At 42.8% G+C, this 13,880-nt stretch overlaps 3 protein-coding genes across 3 annotated transcripts; 1 reads left to right on the top strand and 2 right to left on the bottom strand.

Annotated features, from left to right (window-relative positions):
* Positions 1-39: 39 nt before the first annotated feature.
* LOC129595934 (syntaxin-binding protein 1-like) lies at positions 40-4,528 on the bottom strand. The gene is made up of 10 exons (XM_055493072.1): positions 4,173-4,528; positions 3,918-4,049; positions 3,549-3,808; positions 2,926-3,159; positions 2,445-2,683; positions 1,993-2,203; positions 1,598-1,846; positions 1,328-1,533; positions 787-941; positions 40-560 (listed from the first exon to the last, which is right to left on the bottom strand). Exons 1-10 carry the CDS (start codon positions 4,198-4,200, stop codon positions 496-498), a joined length of 1,779 nt encoding a protein of 592 aa, XP_055349047.1. The 5' UTR covers positions 4,201-4,528; the 3' UTR covers positions 40-495.
* Positions 4,529-4,870: 342 nt separating this feature from the next.
* LOC129595945 (uncharacterized) lies at positions 4,871-8,190 on the bottom strand. Its single transcript, XM_055493083.1, has 7 exons — positions 7,949-8,190; positions 7,163-7,775; positions 6,691-6,821; positions 6,249-6,621; positions 5,960-6,089; positions 5,700-5,892; positions 4,871-5,371 (listed from the first exon to the last, which is right to left on the bottom strand). The coding sequence occupies exons 1-7, from the start codon at positions 7,949-7,951 to the stop codon at positions 5,144-5,146; spliced, it is 1,671 nt and encodes a 556-aa protein (XP_055349058.1). The 5' UTR covers positions 7,952-8,190; the 3' UTR covers positions 4,871-5,143.
* A 444-nt stretch (positions 8,191-8,634) lies between these two features.
* On the top strand, positions 8,635-13,873 carry LOC129591749 (putative exonuclease GOR). The gene is made up of 8 exons (XM_055487545.1): positions 8,635-8,814; positions 8,941-9,124; positions 9,203-9,510; positions 10,115-10,730; positions 10,924-11,439; positions 11,650-11,954; positions 12,144-12,860; positions 13,148-13,873. Exons 2-8 carry the CDS (start codon positions 9,009-9,011, stop codon positions 13,285-13,287), a joined length of 2,718 nt encoding a protein of 905 aa, XP_055343520.1. The 5' UTR covers positions 8,635-8,814; positions 8,941-9,008; the 3' UTR covers positions 13,288-13,873.
* Positions 13,874-13,880: the final 7 nt, after the last annotated feature.

Genomic DNA, 13,880 nt, shown 5'->3' with positions numbered 1-13,880 from the left:
CTTTTACTCTTACGATTACCGCCGACTTTTTTCAGTGGATCCCAAAGATTTATCCTTCATTGGTGCCACAATGAAATCATTAACAATTCTTCATATGCGCAATATGAGGAAAAATCACAGATTCACAATTACTGCACTTATACGACTGACCTGAACTATGCCAGCGAAACAAAACCGAAGCATGCAAAACACAGAAGCTTAAAGCAGAATCAATAGCCATTACGTACGGATAAATGCGCGCAGAGAAAGTGGAAACAAACTATTGTCGGATAAATTTTCAACATTTGCTCTATAATAAAACTGACTAGACCACACATTACTTAGCGAGAAAAAGATCAAAACATCCAGGGAATTCAGCAAGCGGTATCCCGCAGCACAGGTATAGGAAACAAAAGAATAATTACGGTTTAACCGAAGATCCTTTGTACAAAGGAATGTGGGGGTTGTTGCTCCGAAATTATTGTCATGAAATTCCGTATCATAGCTTCCGTCCTTCTACTGGTCAGCTAAATTTTTCAAATCCTGAAGGAAGCTTTCTGGAGTGATGATATGCGTTGAACCTACAAAACCGGGAACAGGTTTAACTGACAGCGATATGGAGGCTTTCAGATACGTAACACAATTAGTTTGCCTTTCCGCGGCGATTCCGCGCTCAGTGATAAATACTTCCGGTCAGCGACTCAAGTGTCCGAATCACCAGTTAATATTACAACCAGCATTATTTTGGAAGTAGAACATACTGGTCCATGAACTATTTCAATCACAGAAAACAAAGCAAATATTTACCAACAAGAATTTCCCAATTCTTCGACGACTGTGTCACTTCATAGGCAGTACGCATTTCCGAATACGTCACGCCACCGACAATAAAAAACATCAGCCGCGGTCCTGTACGGATAGCCGGTGCCGCCTTGTCCTTATGCCAGTTTCCATAACGGGCACTGAAAATCATAACAAGCCCATGACAATGCGGCAAAATAACCAATCGCAAACAACACTGCGTAAACTTGACTGGCGCTTTACAAACAGATACGAAGGCGATCTAAACAATGCCGGCAATGATGGACCGAGTGTCATCTGCTATCCAAGCGCCCGTTCAGCTAAAAACATTACCTCTGCGAGTGCAATCACAGTTACAAGTCAAGTTTTAAAAAACCCCACCAGCTATCGATAATCGCTTAATGGCCGCATAAATAAAAATAACCGTTGTTCAACATATTCAATTGGAAAAAAACCAAACCCAATTTCCCAGGAACGCATACTTCGGTTACCGGAATGTTCGTGCAAATTTGCGGAGCTTCGATTAAAATGTTCATGCTTCCCTCACCTGGTCGGCACATGTCCACCCTGCATATTTTGATGTCCCGGCAAGAAAGGGAAGTGCTTCAAATCCAGGCACTTGCCGTCCGGCTTTCCTTCCACAGCGTCTTCCATGAGATCTTTAATAATGGGTGACCAACGCGACAGATCAAAAGTTTCCGCCGTAATGCGCTGCTTCCGTGCCGGCGTCCACTGTCGACGCTTTTGCCCACTCTGCAGTAACATCGAGCGTTATGATTATTTCATTGGCAAATATGTGTGAATCACCTGGACTTACATCCGAAAGAATATTGACACCGAGGTTCTGCATATTCAGCACAATGTTCCTTTCTTCGTTTGACATTTGGGCATGATGAATCAGCTTGTTGAGGTTGTCTTCAGGAATGCCGTTTTTCGATAGGATAAACAAAAGAATGATGCGCAATTTGTCATAGTTAGTATAGTTTTGATCCAGGAGAATGGGTACGATGGCGCGCATGGGATCCTTAACTTTTTCACCCTCGGATGTCTCGCCCATGGCCAAGTCCTAAAATGCAAATATGTTGATCTGCAATATTACACTTCGTGCAAAAGAGAAAGGAAAACCAAACAGAATAAAAAAGTTAAAGTGTAAGAAACGTTCTACGTTCAGTCGAAAAAAAACCATATTTCACGCGTAATAATATAACACACCTGTTCCGCGCGACATAGCCTTTCGATTTTATGGTTTTCATACTGCTTCATGGCATCTTCTGTTAGATGAATGTGTGTAGAATACTTATTTAGTTCCTTCTGGTACTGCGGCATTTGCTTAATCATGAAGGAAAGATCTTTGATATTCATTTTCTCTGTGTTTTTCTGGGTGTGTTGTTCCATGAACTTCTTCAGTCCAGCAGTGATGTTCCTAGACGAATATAACGAGAATGTTGATATGGACGAGTCACAGTACTTTTTTTGCACTCATTTCATTCTTAGTTTTACCCAAATCGTATACCTCAAATGTGTCTCCAGTTACGACTACAGCTGCGATATACTTTTCGCTTGTGGTTACAAATTAAAACAAAACCACTGTGGATTCGAACTCTGCTGATTGAACTAAATACTAAACATACTCAAATGAGGAACATCACTATCCTATAACTTACTTGGTAACATGGGCAATATGATTATGGCGATAATTAACCCAGATATCATCGCCTTCATCCAGAAGAATCTCCTTTTCGCGCATGTCGTGACTCCCGGCTGTCTCGTATTTGTAAACATCGTTTTCAATTGGTAGCAAATCATACACCATCGCTTGCAGCGTCAACTCATGTAGCAGCGGCGTGACGCAATCAAATCCACGGTCCACAATAATCAATTGAGATCGTGCTTTTTCTGGGCCCTAAGTCAACCGTAAAAACCGTAACCATAAAAAAACAAGGAAGGCTTCAAGTCACTTTCAACACTATGAATTTGCTGTTACCTTCCTATAATCAGTCATACGTAGGTCAAAAACAATACCAGTAAACACCGAATCATAACTACTATTACGAACGACAACTTTTAAACAATTATTAAACAATAAAAAGTACGTATCTCAAATACGACGATGACATGATTCATAATAATAGATTCCCTTCATACCTCGCCCATTGATGGATCATCGGCTTTATAAGCTTCCAACTTCTGATGGACCAGTTGTGCTAATTCAAAATTCTTTTCAAAATCGCTACGATAACGAATTGCCGGATACTCTCCCAAAGTGGCACACAAAGTGGCAATTTGCTCAGCCACTCGCTCCAGGAAATTATTCCGACCACCTGCTTTCTGTGGGTTGTAGAAGAACTGGAATGTTTCAGGGCAATCCAAGGAAAATATCTGCGCAAAATATTATGAACGAATTTATTCAAAATAAAAATTCTAAAAAATTAACTCAATAAAATTTAAGAGCATCTCAGTCAAAATGCCGTGGTAAGGCGAAATGATAGTGTTTTCGTAACGTTAAATGCATAATTATCTTTCTGTTCAAAATTTAAGAAAAAGGTTTATAACGATCTCCTACGGAATCAGTGCGCAATAACAATTTTAAAATTCTTAAACAAATTTAAATTCTTACAACAAATTCGAATAATTTAAACATATGCCGAGCAAAAAAACTGAAATAAGAATATTAACAAATAATAAACACTAAACAGAAATAATTATACTAGTACTGGGTGGCAGGTAAATGCAGAACTTACGAAACACTTATAAAAACATAAATTTACCTGGGATTCGTAAGGCAAGAATGCCAGATTAATTTCTTTCAGCGTTTTAATAAACTTGGAGGATATCGATTTGGAGAGATGAGAAAACATGTCATCCGAACACGCTTCGGTGAAGAATATGTGGGCTCCCTTGTACTGGTGATTCAGGGGATTCTGGAAGTCATTAATAAGATGTTCCAGAGATTTCTCCACTGGTGTGATCAAATAAATGGCCTCCATGTTCACTAAAGGCTCGCGACGCTTCATTAGATCTTCCACGACTGAAAAAATAAACAAAGGGATGAAAAAGTGCGCAATCGTAACACCCCTCCCGTAACGATGTACTGGCGTATGCACATCGATAACAGGGAAACCATAGCAGGCGCTTACTTGTGATTCCTTCGTTCATAATGTCGTGCATCTTCACACACGAACTGATCATGCGCATACTCAGCTGGTCCACCACAAGAACCTTCCATTTGCCTTTTTCTTTCACTGATTGCAGTACCTCTTTCAGAATTTCTACAATACAACACGCAACTCATAATCACCTGAAAATCTCCAACAATAAGCTTATTATGCTAGCAAACATAAAAGTCCCGCAATAAACACTAAAACGCTGTCAAGTTTTAACTTCGCACTTACTGTTGCCCACAGTCTGCTTCAACGACATTTTGAATAAAATTCCGAGGAAATAATCCAACAAGCAACGATAAACAAAGTCAAAAAATTATAATTCCGTCAAAAACTGTTTTATAAGGATCACACACAGCATAATTATCCCCGCGACGGAGTCAACTGGGAACTCTGGCTGCAACCAGCACAACTTAAAACGACACTTGCGAAGTTACTAACATCCGAGTTTCCACTGCAGCAAAGGAGCGTCTTGCCAACGAAACAGTGTTATTATTGATTTATTGGATCGATCAACATGCGGAGTAACCCTGCCGAGGGAATGGTCGTCGGTGCACAACGGGATAAAAAAGAGAAAGCAGTGCAGCTACGCTACAATGTGCCGTAGCTCCAGAAAGGCACAAACTGAGAAAACATACGCAGGAAATGAAAATTGATAGGTTGTTTTGTACCGCCCAGCCTGCTATACGGGCGATATGAGGGGCCAGTAGGCCTGCATGGGCAGGCTATCCCAGATCACAAATGCTATAATTCTAGTGAATTTTATATGTACACTGTACAGTAGCAGATTGAAACCAGATAAAAAAATCCTCAAATGGTGTACAATAAAAATATAATGCTGTCATAATGATAATATACAATAATGGTTCCGCTAAGAGAAACTTACCAAACAGGAATTTAAATTTCCAAAGATTTTAATTTTCTGGTTTAATCGCCCGGCGCCCACCCATAGAGTTTCTACTAACATATTTCTTCGTAACGGTAACGCACATTAAAACGTCAGTACAAGTATGGATAGACACAATCACTTTTGCCTCTTTCTAAACGTGTCCAACAAAAAACACGTACTAAAACATAACAAGATATTAAATACAAAGATCACTCGATCCATCGAAAATACGACGGGAACATCTAACCAGCGAAGTCTAACCCAAGCAAGGAATTCCTTAACAACAATAAATAAAAGTTCAGAAAAACAGCAGCTAATATACCAGAGTACCATTTATCTGCGATTTTCTCGTGTCGCGTGCGCTGGCAGTGCTAAAACCGCTATCGTCTGTCGGGGGCAAATTGATAGTGGCATCATCACTTTGGGGTGGATCTTCATAAAGGTCATCCTCGGTCACCCCATGGATGGGATGTAGGTAAGCCCGAGTACGGTATTTGCTATAGAAGTAGAGGAAGGATATTGCTTGGAGGTGGCTTTGGAACTACAAATAACGCAACATCTATTATTTTCTATAAAACCCACAACCGGTGTACTGGTATTCACGGTACTGAATAGTAAAACTATATCTTTAACGTTAAATACGACAGCACATCGTCACCATTTGCTTTGCATTTTTTCAGAACAATTTAGATACCAACATGGCACCGGTTATGATTATGATGAATAAACTTCTATATCACACGGTCAAACAGATTCCTGCTCGTATAGCGTATGCACTGCTACCACAACCCTCTGCGAAAAGACCGTCAGCAATATTAATTCAGTGCTTGGATCAAATAAACATTTATGCGGCGTATTGCAAAATCTACCTTTAAAGTTCCATCACTTTTGATAGAGATTTCTTTCATCTGAACCCGCTTTATCACCATTGTCTCTTCGTTCCACCGGCAATTGTGGCGGGATTCGATTTCCTTCTGTACAAAACAGCGGACTTCTTCAACCTGATCCTTTGGCATAACTTCCCTCATTAACTCCGCGGCATCGACCAACGGCTCGGTCAATCTACAAATGGTAAAAACAATACAGAAGAAATTACGAAGGAACAAAGGCGTCGTCGCATGTTTCATACTTCGTGATGTACTTCCTCACTAAACTGGCAACATTAATCATCACCACACTGTCCGCAAAGGACCGTCGTATTGAGGTATCTTCAATCGTAATGTTCAAATTGATCGTTCGCGCATCCAGTTTAAACTTCGCTGAAATTGGAAAGAAGCGATTGACAACTGAGTCACAAAGAAAGGACGCGTTCAGTGCATAATTTACAATCAGAAACAATATGCGTAATAACGGCAAAATTATAGATGCAGATGAACAAAATTAATCATGTAAGAAACGCCATATCGTGTGGTATTTACCTGTATAAAATATACAGCAGGCTATTATCGGCCACATGTCCTTAATACTGAAATGCTGCGCTCTGACAGCTCCATCGTGGTAATGAAACAAATGCCGGTACACTTCTTTCATGATAGCGGAGTCACCGATTCCAATTATGAACGGGTAAAAGGCGAAATCTTCGCCCGCAATATGCATTAAGGATTCCGCTTTACGGAGTCCAAGGGAACCAAAAATCATAAGGCTTTTCCAATTCCATTCTTGACTGTTCTTCCGTTGGCCATAAATTCTCAGCTCGTACGCTGATTCGTCAAACTCCGTTTTGCATGGATCAAAACCGCGATATTGCTGAAATATCAGATGGAAATCCGTATATTTATCACCTAGCGCACTCTGAAACAACATACAGACATTGTAGCAAACGCAGCAAGTTGCCCGATAGGAAAGACAACTGAGACCAACCCGTAGCAGGCTCTTTTTAATCTTATCCTTTAATTTATTCATGCAGTCAGCCAGTGTCCAGGTGGAGTGCCGTGCGTCCAGAAGTTTATAAAGCGGTGCAACGTTGTATAACTTGAACTCGTCCCGAAGATCTGAAAAGATAAGACTCAGAATTATCTAATCCAATACATGAATAAAGTCATAAACTTATTTTTATTTTATTTAGTAATAGAGATCAGTTTATCTGACATTCAGTTGTCCTGCATTAACTAAGAAAATAAGCGTAGTAGTATCGACAGTTACGGAAAAACTATCAGACTCATTGTGAAGACAGAATAAAATATAACTGGTGTATAGGTAGAAATGAATATAACCGAGAAATAATTTGTAATTATAAAGAAAACAGTACAAAAAGTATAAAAAAAATCCGAAATATCACATGCAACCCTCCAACAGGACAAAGCAATTTTATTTTATAGAAGAACCGACTTACGACTGGCATGATTTAGCACGGCGTGTAGTTTATTAACTCGGTTTTGCTCCTTCTTTAATTCGCTCTCGACATCCTGCCGCGCCTTTTCCGCACTGCGCGTAGTTCGCGGAGACACTCGCTCCAGTTCCTTTTGCAGTGCGTTGGAATTTTTGACATGCTGATCGAAGCGCTGTATGACATCCGCAAACCGGTAGTGGACTAGTTTCCAACTGGCCACACTCAAATTGGGATAATTCCAAAAATTATCTCGAGACGGTGCGTCCGTGCGTGCGCCCCCTAACGGCGAGTCTGTTGGCTGTGGAACAGACGACTTCGGAGCCGGGGCGTTGCGGGGAGAGAGGCGCGCCCGTTTCGGGGTGGCGACTTCGGGAGACGAAGTCCGTTGGCGTTTCTGCATGGGCTGGTGATTCTCCTGATTGCTCAACGTACTCTGCGGCCGATGGAGCCGCGGAGAGCGCCGCAGGGTAGAATCGGATCCCCCGTCCACACTGGGAAGGTCCACCTCGGGCTCCGCCTCCGCTTCCGTGAAGTCGAGACGTTGCGGAGTGGGTGCTTTGGAGACCTGACTCGACACGGACGACGCTGCACTGTTGATTGAGAAGCGAGTTTTGCCCTATTAAAGCGATTTGCATTAACACACAAATTCTCCGTAAATTGGACAATACCATTATTATTATGCAAACATACACGAAAACTGCATTATGAAATTCTAGCAGCAAGTTGAACTTTTCAAGTCAATGCCACCGTGAGCATTTACGGTGGCATTGCACGTAAGTTAGACGTTACCATGTTTCCTGGCTCCTGCTTGGAACGATAATCAGATAACCATCAGGAATTTACGCAAAGTGAAATGACAAGAACAAGTGTGCGATTGCATCGCATCGACACTGCAGCACTCGTACGAAAATGTCTCTTATGGTATTAAAATTGCCAAATACATAAATAAACAGTAAACTGACAACGATACAAAGATTTACTATTTTTATTTATTCCAAGAGAAAAACTGAAAAAGGATGGAAACCTGCGCAACGGACTTGGTTGGGCAAAATAAAAATACTGGCCGCTAAGTTTGTAATATGGCGATAACGGTTATCGGCGGTGATACAGGAATCTTTGGTGTTGTGCCTTAATAATCTGGGTCCAATTTCACAGCAGAACAAAAGTGACAGTTCTTACTGTGACATCGCAAATGTTTACTTCTCATTTTTTGCTTATTAAAATTTGATGTTTTTGAGAAATTTTTCCGAGCGCGTAGCGTGCGAGTAGTTTTACGGGTATCTGACAGGGCAAAAAGCACCCAAAAATCTTCTTGGAATACAACTCTGGACACATGATTCCTGTTCTGCAAGCAGTTCAAGCGATTCAACCACGTGGTTTCCACTGACGGCGGTGCAGTTCAGCCAGTTCAGTGACATTTTCTACAACCCTGCACAGCTGCTTTGCTGGAAATCGTCTTGTTTTCAAACCCAGCACTTATTTCATCGACCAAGTTTGTATGTTATTAGAGTTAACGACTAATGGCTAACCAGCAGAAAATTCCTAAAAAAAGATCATTGACTAGTTAATCCCTCCTTATTTTAGATGGTTCCTAATTTTTTGCCAGTTTGATCTTGGAGGAAAAACTTCTTCGTAGTCAGTGTAGAGCCTTTATGGTGAGCCAGCTCAAGGTTGTCCCAGTGCAGTTTCTGTGGTACCTTATGTTAGGTTCACATTTACCCTCTAGTTCCCCATAACAAATCATATCAGCTTCTTCATCTCAATGATTTTCTCCTCTTTAGGGTATTTTTATACATTTTAATTCCTTTTTATCCATAACCAACAACGATCACGGAGAAATTCCGCCACAATGTTCGGCGGGACCGGTTCGTTCCGCGGCTATCTGTGTCCGCAGCTGAAATCTCCCAACAACAAGAACCAAGCTGGTTCTTCGGGTCTCGCTACCTGTGGACGACCGCATTGCAAGCAAGTGGCATTGCTGCGTCACTGACGCTCACTCACCCGCACATAGAACTCCACGGTCATGGTTCAAAATCGTTGCAGATACAGCCACTCTGCGGAATTGCTCTCTCAGCAACAGAACGGGATTACTGCGTCCTCCAATCCATATTCCACTAAAAGGTCATCATTTTCAGCCGGCTCCCGACTGAGTCCACCGGTGGAGACACCGTCACCATCTTCCTCGACCAGTATTCCACCGGTTTGGCCCACGGAAGAGTCGGTGCGCGGCGCGGACGATGCTGTCAGTGTCGTGGCACCTTTGCACAATGGTGCTGCAGCGGTTTCTTTGCCACTCGACAGCAGTAAAGTCACGCTCCAAAAAAGCGAAATTGACGGGTTAATCGTGAGACGTAAGTAATGGTGTTGGGCTTTTCGAAAAGTATTCCATTTGGGCAATATTACAAAATTTTTAATAATTTTCTAGCAGACGTGGGTGGAACAAATTTATAACATTTAAGTTAATTTTGATGAGAATTCGGAGGCGTTTTTCTCAGATTCATTTTTTTAGTTAATAGTTCGAAAAAATTGGGATTTAATAGTGGAATTCACGCGCTGACTCTTACAGTGGAGGGTTTTAATATTTCTTTCAACTGTTGTTTGCCCTAACACTATTAATTACTGTTTTCCGAGCTTGCGTATTTCTCTGCGTTTAACTGTTTGGCCAGATCCATTATGTAAATAGTTTTTTTTTTAAAACTAACGTTATACACACGGACTACTGTTTATCTTTTGCCTGATCGTTTTCCTGCTTTTGCAGCTTTGTTATGACAACTTATTATTATTGAGGAAGTCTAGGCCCAGAGAGATAGAATTCCCGATAAAAATAGTTTAAATTGCAATTTACTGACCTGGAATAACCTTTTTTGCCTTCGCACGAAGGCAGACGTATGTTTATACCGTATGACTTATTGATACTTATCGTGCGATTGGCATCTGTGTTTTGTCTGACTACAGCCAACAGCGATCATATCCCTCGCCCGACCTACAGTGATGCACCCGATCAGTCCACCAGCGAGCGCAACCCCTACAGCTTCGACTGGGTGGATTCCACCCAGAACACCCAACCCAACGACCTCGAGTACGATCCTATCAACAACTGGCGCATGCCCTTCCGCAGTACCATCACCGAGCCGGAAGCAGTCGAAACCGCCACTTCGCCCGCTCCCTCGGAGACGGTGCCCCCAGCGGTAGCAGCCGCCGCTCCGCCTGCCAACCTCACAGCGGCCGCCGCCATCCGGCACCGGATAGCCGAAACGGATTCCGTTGTGGCGCTAGGAAAGAAGCCGGTGGGACGTCCGCCGGCTGCGGCAGTTCCCGGGAAGATTGCCCCGGCGTCCTCGTGGGTGCCGGCACCACGGAAACGCGTCGAGAAATCCCCGGCGGAACCGCCGCGGTTGGTGAAGAAGAAGGCGCGGTTTGGGAAGGCCGTGGATGATGATGACGTGATGGAGATCCCCGTGCAACCTAGTGGGAAGACCGCCGGTACCAGTGAGGCAGAAGTTATGAAGAGTCTATTTGGCGCGGATGACGAAGAGGACGATGAGATTATGGTTGAACTGCCCATTGAAATGTACGTCTGCTGAATATGGCAGTGCTGTATTCTTTCTTACTGAAGTAACTATGATGTTCAAAGTTTGTTCGAACTGTTATGATTCCGCATAGAGACTGCATTGTGACAATTATTTTTGCGGGCATTCCTCGAGACGGGGAAATTAGGTGCAGAGGCCTGGGTTTACTGTCGATAATTCTGGGACGGTTTTTAGGCCAGCCAAACCGGTAATTCCGCGTGGTTTTCCCAAAAATCCCCAAAAGCTCCTACAAACTTTAACCGTACCCGAAGCTCCACCGCCATCCCGACCGGCCGAACCCGTTTCTCCCCGTCCCAGTCAGCCACCGCGGAAGAAAATTGCCACCCCCCAGCAGCAGCTGGAGATGCGCATGAAGGCCATTGAGGAACAGAAGAGACAGTTGGCCGCCGCCGCGGCAGCATCCGCGTCCGGATCTCAAAGTATTACTGCCCCTGTGATTGCCGCTGCGGTGGATAAGGGTGAAAAGCGCGTAGCGCACCAGCCAGTGGCTGGTGGCACACCGGCTGCGCAAATACCGCGCGTGATGGCTGTGTCGGGGAGTAAACTATCGCTACCCTTCCGGCAACAGGTGCTGGAGAAGTTTATCCAACATATGTCGCAGATTTATCCTTCCCAAAAGGAAGCTGTAGACAGAGCTGTGCAGACCGAGAAAGATATTGCCGTGAATTCGTTTCACATGGGAACGTACAGGTAAAGTGCTACAGTATTATTAATTTGATTTATGCTTTGTGATGCTTTATTGTTTTTATACAAAAGATCATGTAATTTGCTTTGGTGATTATTCATCATGGACATGCTAAACTAACTCGTTTATGAGACACAGTAAACAAACTCGTTCGCAGAAACGTCGAATATTGCTAATGTTAACATTAATCATCTTGATTTATTACATTTGGGTAGGAATAAGGCCACGCAAGAGTTGGTAAAGTTAAAGCAAGCCGTCGCACCCGTTGTACCAGCCGCTGTGGGCGCTACGACCGGCCAAAAGGACAAGCCTATGACGTTCCCGAAAGCCAGTCCCACTACGCCACAGCAGCAGAAGCAGAATTTTTCCGTCATGCCCAAGAATACTCAACAGAGAATTATTAACAACGACCCGCGAATGTGGAGCGATATGGAGTTTTATGCCGCTATGAAAAAGTCCGTTCTCACGGAAGACCATCTTGTGATCAATGGCTATCCATTGATACAGGCTAAGAAACAAGGTAAATCAGTTTAGTCGTTGCTTTTATCCCTTCCAAAAAATATTTGGACTGCCAAAATTAGGAACTGTATAAAACAGTTTATTTATAATACAAAAATGTTGTAATACATTGCGTGCAAAGTTAGAATGGCACTCCTTCCATAAGCGCAGAGGAGTATCGAAATAATTATAACCCAGATTGTTTTACTAGATGGTGAAAATCGCCGCGACGGACTGCAGCTGTACATTGCCATGTCGGGTAAAATTACCCCGGACCGTATTACTCAGACACGCCGGATATGTTGTCGTTGTAAGAAAGACTTTACGGTGGATTTCGAAGGCAATTACGCCCGCGATGAAGAGTGCGTGTATCACTGGGGGAAGGCCTTCTCCCGGCGCGTGTCCGGTGAAGGCATCGCGGCCAAACGGACCTGCTGCTCGGATGAATCATCCTCGTACGGCTGCTGTGTGGCTAAGTGTCACGTGGCCGACACCATCCCCTCGTTATCGGGATTCGTATCCAGTACGGGGGTACCTGCCACGCGGCCCGAAGATAAATGCAAAGTGTTCGCCATCGACTGCGAAATGATCTACACCGTCGGTGGGATTGAGTTGGCGCGGGTGACAATGGTGGATCGGCATCTGAAGACAGTGTACGAGACGCTGGTGAAGCCGAAACAGCGCATTATCGACTGTAATACACGCTTCAGTGGACTGAAACCGGAGATGTTCAACCGGGAGTTGGGCAAGGGGATGAAGAGCATTGAAGAGGTGCATAAAGATCTGCTAGGCGGGTTGATCACGGAAGACACTATCCTGATTGGGCATTCGCTGGAGTCGGATCTGCTGGCCATGAAGCTGATTCATCGCAACATTGTGGATACGTCCATTGTGTTCCCGCATAAACGCGGCCCACCATTCAAGCGAGGTATCGTATATGAAAAATTTGTTTATTTTATCATTTACTTTGTACGAATATATAATTTTATTACAAGTGAATAAGCTCCGATCACAAATTGTAAAGAACCGTAATTTATAAGGTAAATAGGTACGATTACTATTGGGCTAATGAAATTGGTTTTCGGTTTGAGAAATGAAATTATAAGGTTTTTGATTTTATATAAAATTAGAAATTATGAGTGAAGTATATGAGAATTTGTTGAGAAAAATGTGAAAATTGATTACGTGTGAGTGTGTTTAATTGCCGTGTTTTAGCATTACGAAATTTAATGCGTGAGTTGTTAAATAAAATCATCCAAGAGGATGTGGGGGGACATGACAGTCGGGAAGACGCGGCAGCCTGTATGGAGCTGATGATGTGGAAAACAAAACAAGACCGTGAGCGCCGTACATGAAAATTGCAATGTTTGGCCAGAATTTCTCGCCCAGAACGTGACAGTGACCGAGTTAAAATTGACTGAATTTTCGACAGCATTTTTTGTAATAAAGAGTTCATTTATGCTAAAACCCATGAATTCGGTTATGGGAGCTGTGTGGTTACATCTCCTGGACGCTCAATGAAGCCGATAATGTAGATGATTTTATTCTTATATGATTTTGTTGTGCGGCTCTTGGTTGGGGTTGGAAACTTTAGTATTACCGCTTGAGTGTTGTTTTTTTGTGGATTAGATCTTTTTGTGTGTGCTGCGTAACTGTTGTTTATGCTTTTGTATCATGTTTGATTTGTTCTTCTAATTATACTTATTTTTACCATGTTTATTTTATTGATGTGTATCTGATATTTCACTATTTACCCGATTAATTTGTTAACTTTGCGAGCCACTAATCAAGGCTGTTATGACATTGGGTGTGCAGCAATGGAAAAGAAAGAAAAAAGGCTGACACATGAAAAGCACGTTGGAAAAGAAAGTGAACCCGGCGAGAAAGCTGAGGTGAACGTGCTGTGCTGACTATATGGAAAAAAAAGGCATTAAAGACGTTGATCAGT

Source organism: Paramacrobiotus metropolitanus, unplaced genomic scaffold, assembly GCF_019649055.1.
Source record: "Paramacrobiotus metropolitanus isolate TYO unplaced genomic scaffold, Prichtersi_v1.0 Parri_scaffold0000003, whole genome shotgun sequence".
In the NCBI taxonomy this organism is placed as follows: Eukaryota; Metazoa; Tardigrada; class Eutardigrada; order Parachela; family Macrobiotidae; genus Paramacrobiotus; species Paramacrobiotus metropolitanus.
This window is presented reverse-complemented; position numbering and strand designations above follow the sequence as displayed.

What these genes read in the sequence shown, in the direction of transcription:
- LOC129595934 (XM_055493072.1), bottom strand. Translation starts at nt 4,200, where the DNA reads ATGTCGTTGAAGCAGACTGTGGGCAACA. An exon ending in TATGAACGAAGGAATCACAA is followed by an intron (nt 3,809 to 3,917) that starts GTAAGCGCCTGC and finishes TTATTTTTTCAG; the next exon opens with TCGTGGAAGATCTAATGAAG. An exon ending in GGTGGACATGTGCCGACCAG is followed by an intron (nt 942 to 1,327) that starts GTGAGGGAAGCA and finishes TATGATTTTCAG; the next exon opens with TGCCCGTTATGGAAACTGGC.
- LOC129595945 (XM_055493083.1), bottom strand. An exon ending in CGTGCTAAATCATGCCAGTC is followed by an intron (nt 6,822 to 7,162) that starts GTAAGTCGGTTC and finishes TTATCTTTTCAG; the next exon opens with ATCTTCGGGACGAGTTCAAG. An exon ending in GTGAGGAAGTACATCACGAA is followed by an intron (nt 5,893 to 5,959) that starts GTATGAAACATG and finishes TACCATTTGTAG; the next exon opens with ATTGACCGAGCCGTTGGTCG.
- LOC129591749 (XM_055487545.1), top strand. Translation starts at nt 9,009, where the DNA reads ATGTTCGGCGGGACCGGTTCGTTCCGCGGCTATCTGTGTCCGCAGCTG. An exon ending in TGTGGACGACCGCATTGCAA is followed by an intron (nt 9,125 to 9,202) that starts GCAAGTGGCATT and finishes AAATCGTTGCAG; the next exon opens with ATACAGCCACTCTGCGGAAT. An exon ending in TGACGGGTTAATCGTGAGAC is followed by an intron (nt 9,511 to 10,114) that starts GTAAGTAATGGT and finishes GTCTGACTACAG; the next exon opens with CCAACAGCGATCATATCCCT.